Genomic DNA, 11,898 nt, shown 5'->3' on the forward strand with positions numbered 1-11,898 from the left:
GCATGCTTCAGATCTGTGTTCAGTGACTCTGACTATGCACTCCCACTTAAGAACATACGATACTGTTCAAGATCCAGCCAAAGTCCATCCAGCCCAACAATATTTGCAAGAATCTCAGCATCCAGCTGGTACTAAGTGACCCACTGGAAGTGGGCCAATGGGCCACAGTATACATCCTGCCCACTCCAGCCTAATAGCACAATTCCCTTGGGAGGGACTGAATTCTCATCTCTTGTCTCTTCATAGACAGATGCTAAAAAGTTCCTCTTATTTCAAGATCACTATGAAATACTCGTCCTGGCAGTCCTTTCCTCTGCCTTCTGCAGTGGAAAGGGAACTGGGTTATGCTGCAACTCTGAATCTTTATTTGCTTCCTTCACCATGTCCCTACCCTGCATGGTTCAATACCTTCATTCTATTTCATCTCTTCCCTGCTATACTCTTCCTGCCCCGGCCCCTAATTCTTCATGATTTACTGGTCAGTTCCAGGGGTGGAAAACCTTTTCAGCTTGACAGCCGCATTCCCTTTTGGGCAATCTTCTGAGGGCCACGTGTCAGTGCTGGGTGGGGCCAGAGGCAAAAGTGGGCGGGGCATGAAATGTAAATTTCATCATTTGTACAGGAGACCAGTTTCAACACACACTCCCAAAGTCCTCTCTATTCTCCATCCAGGGATTGGAGTTCATGCACACATTCCAGCACAGCAAAAACACTTGGGGGGGGGGTGAAGAAGGGCCAGTGAGCAGTGTGGCCTAGGGACAGAGTGTGTGGTCTGGGAGAGTTCTGACAGCCAGATAGGGGAGCCTGGAAGACAGCATTTGGCCCTTGAGCCTGAGATTGCCTATCCCATGTTTACCCAGATTATGGTTTTGTAGAAGTCACTGATTCTGGTTTGTTAGGATTTAGGTGATCAGATTCCCCATTTAGCCAATAAGCTGGAGCCTGAGAGAAAGCAAACTTTAGTAGCCTACCACTGCACCATCCACCTGAGCTCCTGAAAATTGTGTTGCATACAGATGTATGTGCAAGCATAAGGCAGCATATTTTTTTTCCTACTGCAAGAAGTGAATTCATCAGAGGCGAATTTAGAGGAGCACAACAAGTTCGCCCACATTGGGCGCCAAGCCGAGAGGGCACCACAGGAGGTGCTGCAACAATGATAAATAATGGATGGCAAGAGGCAGGAGGTGCCGAATTTTGGCATTGCACAGGGTGTCACTGAAATGTTAAAGCCCCAAATCCATCACATTACATAGGTATTGTGTCTGAATCCAGTTATGGTTATTCTCATTCCCCTGCCTCAGGCAGGCTTTCGTTTTTTAAAAAGGTCAAGCACCTCGCAAATGCATCAATTTGGTCTATGCTTGTGCCAAATTATTACTATTATTACAAGTCAATCATTTTTAGACAAGAAGAACTGCTGCAGAGAGTGGGAGATGTGCTTTCATGATGTCAGCCAATCAGCACTATGCACAGCCAGCTTCTGCTAGAAACTAGCAAAACCAGTCAAAGCTCTGAGCACTAGCCTTCAGAGAAGATTGCACCCGTCCAAAGTGAATGAGTGCAATTCCACTGAACCTTGACTGCCCTAATTATGCATAACTGTATATAATCTCGTCGTCTTACCAGGCTTCTTACAAGAAAATGGAAGGAGTCATAAATGCTATAACTTATTTCTGGGCAGAAAGTGGGGATTTTGTGCTATCAGGAAAGGCACACAAGAATGTCTGCTTTGTCATCATGTAGCCATTACTATGGGTACACCTGTCAGCCAGCCAGCCAGTCGGTGATTAAATTTCTTTAAGTATTGATTCATACCTGTGTGGAAGGTTCTTCATATGAACGGAAAGGCCCTTTGAACATGACAATCCCATTTTGATAGAAGGTGAGGGGGATTGAGTCCAGCTGCTTCAGCCTAGCACCCCCTGCCGTGTGCTCGATTTGGGACATGCCTTCCCCAGCCAAAGCATTTAAATCTTTCAGGTTTGCAAAAATTAAATCAAAATTGGTTTCTGAAACGATGGATTCACCTATGACAAAAGGAGGAGAAATGACTAAGGGGAAGAGAAACTCTCAACACTGCATTTTAACTGCAAAATCTTTTCCAGCACCAAGAAAAGCAGTTTCGGTGACAAAGTAATGGAGGAATATTGTCAATAGGACGATATTTCTAGAATTAGAGTTGGATTACATAGTGTGGTATCCAATGCACTTGCTCTGTTAGTGCAAGGACTTAGGCTTGTTCAAATGAACTTTCCACCCTCTCCTCCTCCTGGAAATGCCTGGTGCCCTCCCCAAATCTGCTCTGGAGGGTTGGGAAAACCCCCATGAACAAATTATTATTATTATTATTATTATTATTATTATTATTATTATTATTATTACAAATTTGGGGAATACAAACAGAAAGGAGAGGGAGGAGCTCTGTTGCACAAGCATAAATCCTCATGCTAAAGTAACAAGTTACTTAGTCATACACTGTGTACAACCCATAGGGACAAATATGGATTTTTGCTCTAGATGTGGAGTTGTTGCAAAGCAGAGTACATGATACCTCAAGGTTCAACACAGTTATTAGGAGTTTTTCTCCATTTATACCCTGCTTTTTCAAGGCAAAAGCTTTCAGAAACTGGCTTATGGTACGACTAAAACAGTTTAATTAAAATTAATAAATTGAAAACTTTTCCCCCAAAACCACTTGTGCCTGACAAGTTTGCATTATTTGCTATGAGAATCTTGGTAATGCTGATTTGTAAGGTTATTAAATGAATGACAATGGGGATAATTTATGATGTATACAATGCCATCAATGTACATAGCATATTATTGAGTTCTGTAAAGGAAAAGACTGGTTTCTACGCCAAGGAGCTTACAGTCTAAATGGAAGTAAAGTATGCTCTGTTGTCTTAAGGTATCTAAAACAGGGCAGTCTTTTGTCCCGGCAAACCTGGTTTCCAGTAATGCTTTGACAGCTCACTCCTTTCATCACTTTGTGCCTGCACTTCTCCCAAAGAGTCTGTCCCTTCTCCAACCCAGATCAATCCATAGTCATTCAGAAACAGCTGCATAGGGGGAAATGGGGACAATTTAGGCAGGAAGGAGGATAGCCTAACCAATGGTGCGAATAGAAAAATGCTGAAGGAAAAATAAAATTGCTACTTTCCCAAAATGAACTTTTATTTAAGGCTGCAACCTAATTAAATCAATTTTAAATAAGGATGATGTGAAAGTTCCTCAGAGCCCAACTCATATTCAAACCCTGGGGATTTGGAAGACCTGAGGCCAACCAGAACTTACGAGATCTTGTTTCCCCGCGCTTCTCATTGTCTTAACACAAGGAGTAAAAAAAAAAAAAAAAAAAAGGCAAAAGAGAGATTCCCCTCCCTCCCATTTCTGCCTGGTACCATGGACTTTGAGAGGTTAGTTTGTTCAAAGGCTCTTGTTCATGTCCAACCCAGTAGCCACCCATAGAATGAATAGAAATTAAGCTCAGATTGATAGAGAAATAATAATAATCTCTCGCTCCCATTAATCTTACCTCCATTTCCCAGACCTGATGCTGCAATTTAAGGCATATCACTTCCAGTTCCTCTGCTCTGCTCACCCAAGAAGATTCAGCTTGCAAAGAAAAAACACACCCAAAGATATGTAGGGGTTCCTCATTTTGATTAATATTAAACTGCACTTCTTGTTGTTTAGTCGTTTAGTCGTGTCCGACTCTTCGTGACCCCATGGATGGACCAGAGCACGCCAGGCACTCCTGTCCTCCACTGCCTCCCGCAGTTTGGTCACATTTTGGTCAAACTGCACAAAGAGCAGCAATAGTCCAAGTCTCTGTTATAAATTAATGTTCTGACTCAGAATGGAAAAGGTTAGCGTTTTACCTTCGAACACACTTCCTTCCAATGGGCAATTCCATATGGTGACCTGGCCGGTTCTGGACTTACTGGTGCCTTAGAGCTTAAAACATGACCTGCATTATGGTGAGGCCTCGAAAGCTGCTCTCTCCACATGCTCATACACACCCTGCTGTGGCCTGCAGGCTGGACTTCAGCCTCACATCCCTCAACTCTAGCAAAACGTGGCATCTGCCTCTTGTTGAAGAGAAAAAGAAGCATTGAGACATGTGCTACAATGTTACCTTTTCCTTTCTTAAGGATTTTTATCTGCTCCTCAAGCTCCTCAATCTTCTTATCCTGCAGATCCAAATATAAAAGGCAAAATTTAATACCAGTCACTATTAATTCCATGTCATATATGAACTGCTTCCTATGAAGCATCTCAAAGCAATTTCACAACAGAATAAAAACATATACAAAATAATTGCATCAATACAAGCAGAACAATTGCATATATAAGAAACCAAATTCAAAACCAATACAGATGTTGAATGGGATAAAAGATTCCACTCTGAAAGCTTGCTCAAAGAGGAAAGTCTTCAACAGACACTAAAAATACATTAGAGAGAACCCGTGTCTCATATGTAGGAGCATGGGGTTCCAAAGGGTAGGTGCTGCCACAATAAGGGCAAGATTCCTTCATGTTATGAAGCAGGCCTTCAGATATGACGGTATCTGCAGGGTGCCCCCTTCTGTGTTGCAGAATGATCCCCCTAGTAGTTTAAGTATCAATGCCTCTTCCCAGGAATTTTGGAATTGTAGCTCTGTGAGGGGAATAACAACTCTCAGCGCCCTTAACAAATTATATTTTCTAGGATTCATATATTGCTATGAATCAAGACACATGATCAGAAACAGACTGATCAGTCCATCCTTCCTCCCAATGTGAGTTTACTGGTAGTGGCTAGGAGTGAATGAGCCTTCTCCATCGTGGCTCTCCGGCTGTGGAATGTCCTCTTCAGGTAAGCTGTACTCTTTGGAGTCTGTAAGCAGAACAGTTGGAGCCACTGCCATACCTGAAGCCCCTCCACTCATGCTGTCCTGGGTGGGAGATGGAGGGCAGCTTCATCCTCCTCCCCTGCCCCTTTTTCTGCTGCAACAGCTCCAGGATGGTGTACCAGAGGGGTCTAAATGGGGAACATTGCTGGTAGCTGGATCAGCTTAGGATCCAAAGATTCTTGACCGCCAGCAAGGATACTGCCTGCAACAGCCAGTGCCTGCCTGCATTTTCAGCAGTGCAGCAGAGACAAAAGCAGAAGATTGTGGGTTTGGATTGCTCTGCTAATTTTCTTTTCTTTTTTTACACTAGGCAAGGACATTTCATTTTCCCAGGCTTTTAAAATTACACTGTGCTTCTTTCAGTATTGTTTTTCTCTATTCTTCTGATCTGTCTTTTTTTAAAATGTATAGTTTTGTCCTTATCTGGTGTGTTTTTACTTGAGGCATTGCATTCTTATTCCCATCTGGCTTTTTAAAAATTTGCTGTTTTAGCCAATCACAGATCACTCTGTTATAAGACAGCCTATACATAGTGTAAATGATTGTAATTTTATCAGACTGTAATTTTATCTTTTCTTTTTTTTTGCATACCATGTTGTGAGACACCCACCCACCCAGATTGATTTATGCAATTTAGAAAAAATAATTAAATAATAAACACTTGAATTAAAAAAAAATCTAATAAATAAAATCTTAGCATGATTCTGAGATCAACTATGACCAGTTTGAACTGTTGCCACCCTAACGCAGTTCCTTTGAAGCCTGGCATTTTCACCTTGTGGTATATTGCCCGTGCTTGGCTCTTGATGCTCTGTTCCAAGGAAGCAATCTTCTGCATCATGGAGGCCATCAGCTCCATATCGTTGGGAGCAGACCCTGAAGGCACAAAGTCAACAGATTGTGAGAACAATTTGGTGTCAAATGTTCTATCGAGATGCCGACTCCACAATGGCATGTTGTGCTCCTTGGAAATGGAGCACAGGGCCAGAATGCTTGGTATGTTCTCTGCGTCGGCTCTCTGCCCAAATCCTTGGCGGAAACAACAGAGGACTAGTATCTGGGTCACCAATGGGGGAAGACTGCGGAGGTGCAGCTATGTTGGATCCCAGACATAGGCTGACATTTCAGTGGTAGGTGGTAAACTATTTTCCACAGATTCTCTGCACAAACGCACACATCTGTAGATGATCTCTCTCTAGGATGGGAATATGGCTATTGCCAATCACCCTACATTTTCTATGTTGTACTCAGAAGGATCAAAACATACAGGAGGCAAGGGAACAATGTTCCTCACCATGGCATAAACTTAGTCTGTCACTCCTCCCTCCCTCCTTCTAGTTACTCAAAAGAGTGAAAAAGGAAAGAGAAGAAGGAATGGATACAACTGGAGCTAGATGCGACTCACATATATGCCCTGATTCTTAAGGAATGAAGGGAAAGCACAGAATGCACAGATATTTGACCTAGAATTCAGTTTCCTGAGAGTCTCAGCTTTTTTTAAAAAAAAAAAGTTTCTAGACTTTATGGTTGCAAAGATATGATTGAAAGTGTCTAGGTGAGCAGGGCATGTTGAAGTGAGAGGTGTTGGATAATAATTCTGGTGGCTGGAGATGGAGACCTAGTGCCCTGAAAAGCTCCTTGCCAATCCCTGTGACAAGCAAAACCAGAATAAAAACATGCAACTTTGTTTTTAAAAGTGCAGGAAAAATATGCAAAATAAAATAAGTTATGCAAAAGTTCTGTATCCACAACTTATACAGGGTACAGAATTTCATTTGTTTTGACACAGATCCTGCATTGCCCAGCTGTATAATCTTAATTCTTTTGAGTACCCCTATTTATTTATTTTTTTATCCCCCATCTACAGAGAAAATCTTGTTTACTCCTGGCTTTTCAACTTAAGTAAGAGATGTGCAGGCTGGCTGTTCCACTGCTGACTCAGGCATCAGTCCCCCCCCCCACACACACACCCTATCCTTCTGGTGGGCTGTGTGGTTTTTTATTTTTAAATGTGCTGCATGAACATTTGGGTTTCTATCTGTTCATTAGTCACCTAATTAACTAAAAATAAAAGGGCCTGGTTAAGAAAAGAAGCAGAAATTGTGCACAGAATTTGTCATGGGCAGAAAAAAACAAGAGGGTGAACTTGGAAAAGTCTGTACATGTGGCTTCCTTGCCATGTGGCAAAGTGTGTTGATGCTGGCAAAGAAGAGTGTTGCTTATTGGACAGACATGTGTGAGGTCTCAGAATTCGATTCTGCTTAAAGGACCTAAATCCTTTAAGATCAGAGGCAATGTTAGTGTGGGTCACTTGGCCTAGCTTGGGAGAAAAACATCTTCATCAGCAATGCTGTCCATACTCTATGCAAATCAATTCCATATTTTAGATCAAGGGCCCTTGAGACTCTCTCTGAACCACACCCTTCAGCAGCCCTACTCTCCTTGAATGTTTTTGTCGAGCTGGAATGTGCCCTTCAACTCTGATGAGGCCTGAATGGAGGCTACAGAGAGGTGTGTGTAGAAACTAGCCTGCTGTATAAAGGGAAACTTTGTGTTCATTGCTTTGCCCTTTTTTGTCTCTGTTCCCAGGCACCACTGACATGTGGCCCTCAGGCTGAGAAAGGTTCCCCAACTCTGTTCTAAATAAAGGGAACCCACCTGCTACAATCAAACTACATCACACAAATCAATGTCATTTGTGCTAAGATTTTGCATACACTTTCTCAGTATGCATGGTTCTTTCTAAACGTATGCTACAGGCAGACAATGGGTTTTAAGAGAACTGAAAATGGGTAGGAGGGAGGTTTTGCTTCCCACAACATGTACTTATCTTTGTTTTGCCCCACTGTTGCCTCTGGTCAAAAGCAAGTTCTGCAGGTTTTTAAAAAATACTAAAATAAACTCCTGTAGAACCTGTGTGACTTCACACAACGAACAACAAGGCTTTCAACCTTGAAAAGAAAAACACTGGATGTTGTCAGATTTAATGCTAAACACTGTAGGGTGAGAGTAAAGCTTCTGCTTTTAATTTCAAACTTACCAGAGTTCCCCATTATGTACAAACTGCAAAACTATTATTAGTTTGGGATGGGGAACCTGTGGCTTTCCAGATCTTGCTGGATTCCAACTCCCATCAGTCCCAGCCACCATGGCAAAAGATGATGAGACCTATAGTGCAGAAACATCTGGAGGGTCACAGGTTATCCATCCCTAGTTTAAATTATGGTTAGTTTGGAGAAGCCAGGTTTAAAGCATGGTTTATTATCCCAGCATGTTTACTAACCAGAGTTCCCTGAGTTTGGACATTTTCAAATGTATTTCCACTATCCTTAGTGCTAGAGGTAATAGAGACTCAAAGCTGAGGTTGTCATGAGTTCAAATTCTGTCCCAGTTACCCAATGTGATCTATACATGAGGAACTACAAAAGACAAACAGCCCTTGTAACGAGAACATAGAGCACACAATGTCTGAGTTAGTTACGGAAACAGAAAAACAGGAAATAGTGGAAAGTGCTGTGGCCTTTACCATCCCAGACCTTGAATTTGCATAGCTAATGTTAGCCCTTGGCATTACCCAAAACCAATCTCATCTCCAGCCCTTCTACTCATACCCAGTGTCGTTGGTTTTTCTGCAGTTCCATCTGAGCATGAAGGCCTGCTGATTGGAATCTGAGCTCTGGGCCCCAGGATTTCATCCATCATTGCTGCTTCATCCTCTGTGAACAAAAGTGATCAAATCATTATGAGGAGCACAAAAAGGACTTCCTCTGCTGTGTGTGTGGGTGCACGCACGTGTATGTGTGTGTAAGCAGAAATGTCTGTTGCCTTGAGGAGGCAAAGTAGTTAGACTTGCCAACTGTACCAATTTCCATTGAGAAGGCTAATTGACAAGAAGTAAAGTAAGCTGTAAAAAAAAAATGTGAGCCAGTCTCTAGAGCAACATAAGCTGGCGGACTTCCAATGCAAGATCCTGCATCAAGATCCTGTCAAGACTAACTACATCTTCTACTTCCCCTGAGGAACCTATCCAGAGCTCTCTAGAGCTATACCACTTTAATTAATAGCACCCAGAAACTGCAGCTTACTAGATATTTTTCAGGATTAGTAAAAATGCTCATATATCACTAATGATATATTTAAAACAGAGACAATTTTTTTAGTAACTGCTAGGGGTGAGGGGGAGGCCCTGAGCCTCATTAGTTACCACAGCCAAATGAGGCAAGGATTGTAAAGACAACAGGCACCCCATCTCACAAACAGCCAACTCTGCCATTGACTCTTGGGTAGCCTTAGGTTTCATACACTCTCAGCCTAATTCTTTGCCTGTAAAGGGGGGAAAGTAATCCACAGGTTTATGTAGGAACTGATGAGAAATTAGAAAGAAATTAGAAAGGAACTGATGAGAAATTAGAAAGATCATACACTGCTATATACATAATTATTTGGAACAGGGTAAACAAAACAAAGACAAGGATCTGACCACTCACCATTCTGAATGCTCTCTTTGAAAGGTGCTGTCCTTTTTCTGAAATCCAGAAGAAATCAGGAGTTGTCACTCATAAAACAGGCAAGAAATCAATGATTATCCATGTAAATGTATACTTCAAACTTAACTGATGAAGAAGATGCTTGCAATTTTACACTACAGTTGGGAAGTCATGCCACAGCCCTTTGGCTTTCTGATATGAGCACACATAATGAAAAGAGTGACTTCAAGAATGTGATGTGAGTAGAGGCCATAAAGCCCCTAGATAACTACACTGTAAACACATAGACCGTTCCTAGTTTCAAATTCTGGTGTGAGGTACATACAATGCTGGAATGAACCTGAAAGCTGGATTCTCTGTTATAAAACTAACAGGCCCTGGTTTTCTCTGTGGCTCCTACATGTCCAGGTGGTTGTATGAATGAACCCTCACTTACCCTGGTGTCTGCAACTGGAGTGGCATCCTGCGAATCTTCCCCAGAGAGGAAAGAGGAGACGTCATGGTTTACCATGAATTTACAGTTTTAAATTCTAAGGAGGAGGGGAGGGAGAGAGATAGAAATGCGTTACAATTTGTGGCATATGCAACTCAGAATTGCCTATGTGGCTTATCTATATGATGCACACATCTCTGCACATTGCTAATTGTTGAAGATGTGATGCACTCCTACAGCATCTCTAAACTCACAGTCCAAACACATTGGATGCAGTGAGGGGTCAACCTAGGCTGACACTCTATCCATCTGCCTGACAGCCCACAGAGCACTCGTCAGCTACAAAAATGGCTGCATCTGTTTCTATCTCATGTTTTTGTGAGCACAAAATGAGAATTTTTTTAGATGTACTCCAGCCAGAGCTCCTTGAGGAAAGGGCCGTGCACCAATGTGCCAAAATAACTATGGAGGGGCAGCACTGGAAAAATATCTGGGGAGAAAGAACCAAATATTATGTGTCCAGATGCAAAGGAACACAGAGCGTAACATTTTGTGGACTTGGAGTCATTTTGTTAGATGCATGAAGTGTTATCCACAGGTGGCATATCATACCATACACACAGATACAGGGCAGTGGAGAGGAGGAGGTATTGTACAGTAAAGCCAGACCTGCAATGTAAGTGGTAGATCATTAGAAAAGGAATCATAAAGAAAACTGTAAGGGTATTGCAGAGTAGAAAAAGGTGTACAAAAGGACAGCTAAAATGATCAAGGGACTGGAGAAACTCCTCTATGAGGGAAGGTTACAATGTTTGGTGCTTTTTAGTTAAGAAAAAGGGTGATATGGTAGAAATATATAAAATCATGCATGGTGTGAAGAATGTGGATAGAGGTTTTCTCCCTCTCTAGTAATACGAGAATCAGGGGTTTCTCAATGAAGTTAAATTCTAGAAGACAAAAAGGAAGTACTTCCTCACACAACACATAGTTAAAGTTGTACCTGTGGAATTCATTCCCACAGTTGGCTGCCAACTTGGATGGCTTTAAAAGGGTATCAGACAAACTCATGGAGGATGAGACTATCAGTGGCTACTAATCATGATGGCTATATAGCTCCTCCAGTATTAAGAGGTGGTGTGCCTCTAAATCCCAGTTTCTGGGAAACTGAGAATCTAAGTTGGCAAGTGCTGTTGCACTAATGTCCTGCTTGTGTAAAGACATCCTGTGTGAGCAGAATGCTGGACTAGATGGGCTGTTAGTCTCACCCAGAGGAACTCTTCTTATGTTTATCTGTGGGTCTGCAGAGTGCAAAAATATACAAGAACAGTGCCCCATTCATATATGCCCACTAAGAAAGATTGCATTTGATGCAGAAGGCTGAAGGAAGCCAATGAAAGCTTCTGACATATGAATTTTCCACAGCAAAACCCTGTTCATTCAGCAGTATATCCTACTGATTTCAATGGGATTTGGATCCTAAGGCTGGGGCCGATGGCAGGTGAAGCCCAAGGACATTGGGAGCACCACAAGTTCCCCGCTTCATGCACATGGGATTACAGTTTAACAGCGCAAACCTATATACAGTATAAGCCTCACTCTTACTCCCTAGAAAGGAGGATTGGGGTGGCAGCCAAAGGATTGCACACTTACCAGAGAAGAAAACCTCATTAAATATAAGTGGGGCAAGGATGTTGAGCAAGCATGTACACAGGATTATGGGGGCTGCTATCCTTTACCCACTTACCTAGAAGAAATTCCTATTGAATCCCGTGGGGCTTACGTCTGAGTAAAATGCGTGGGCTGGCATAATTTGTCTTTAAAGTGCCACGAAGGTTTGCATTGTTTTTGCTGCAAGAGACTTAACGCGGGTTCCTGGGTGAATTAGGTAGGAGCCGCGCCTGTGGGGATGAAATGCAGCGTCCCGACCCGTTTTAACAGTTTGCCTGATCTTCAAAGATTAAGGGACTCACCCGCCCATCTTGAGGCTTCAGGCCGGCGCCGCCATCTTGTTTACATTCGGTTGCCTAGGTAACGACTCCAAGCCAGAGCCTGGAGGAAGAGTCAGGAGACTACAATTCCC

At 42.5% G+C, this 11,898-nt stretch overlaps 1 protein-coding gene across 3 annotated transcripts in view; it reads right to left on the reverse strand.

Annotated features, from left to right (window-relative positions):
- UBXN11 (UBX domain protein 11) overlaps positions 1 to 11,872 on the reverse strand; it is a 25,692-nt gene extending 13,820 nt beyond the window's left edge. The window contains exons 1-9 of one of the 3 annotated variants that reach the window (XM_081921481.1): positions 11,789 to 11,872; positions 9,822 to 9,915; positions 9,386 to 9,423; positions 8,510 to 8,614; positions 5,674 to 5,774; positions 4,142 to 4,196; positions 3,539 to 3,618; positions 2,948 to 3,062; positions 1,819 to 2,030 (exon numbers count right to left, since the gene is read on the reverse strand). In XM_081921481.1, the coding sequence (XP_081777607.1) occupies positions 1,819 to 2,030; positions 2,948 to 3,062; positions 3,539 to 3,618; positions 4,142 to 4,196; positions 5,674 to 5,774; positions 8,510 to 8,614; positions 9,386 to 9,423; positions 9,822 to 9,886 (771 nt within the window). In that variant the 5' untranslated portion in view covers positions 9,887 to 9,915; positions 11,789 to 11,872. Of the gene's footprint in view, positions 1 to 1,818; positions 2,031 to 2,947; positions 3,063 to 3,538; positions 3,619 to 4,141; positions 4,197 to 5,673; positions 5,775 to 8,509; positions 8,615 to 9,385; positions 9,424 to 9,821; positions 9,916 to 11,562; positions 11,756 to 11,788 lie in introns of those variants that run through there. The other 2 variants (XM_081921479.1, XM_081921480.1) reach the window with 2 other exon arrangements.
- Between the last annotated feature and the right edge of the window lie 26 nt (positions 11,873 to 11,898).

This window comes from Podarcis melisellensis (genome assembly GCF_964234715.1).
Source record: "Podarcis melisellensis genome assembly, chromosome: 8".
NCBI lineage: Eukaryota > Metazoa > Chordata > Lepidosauria > Squamata > Lacertidae > Podarcis > Podarcis melisellensis.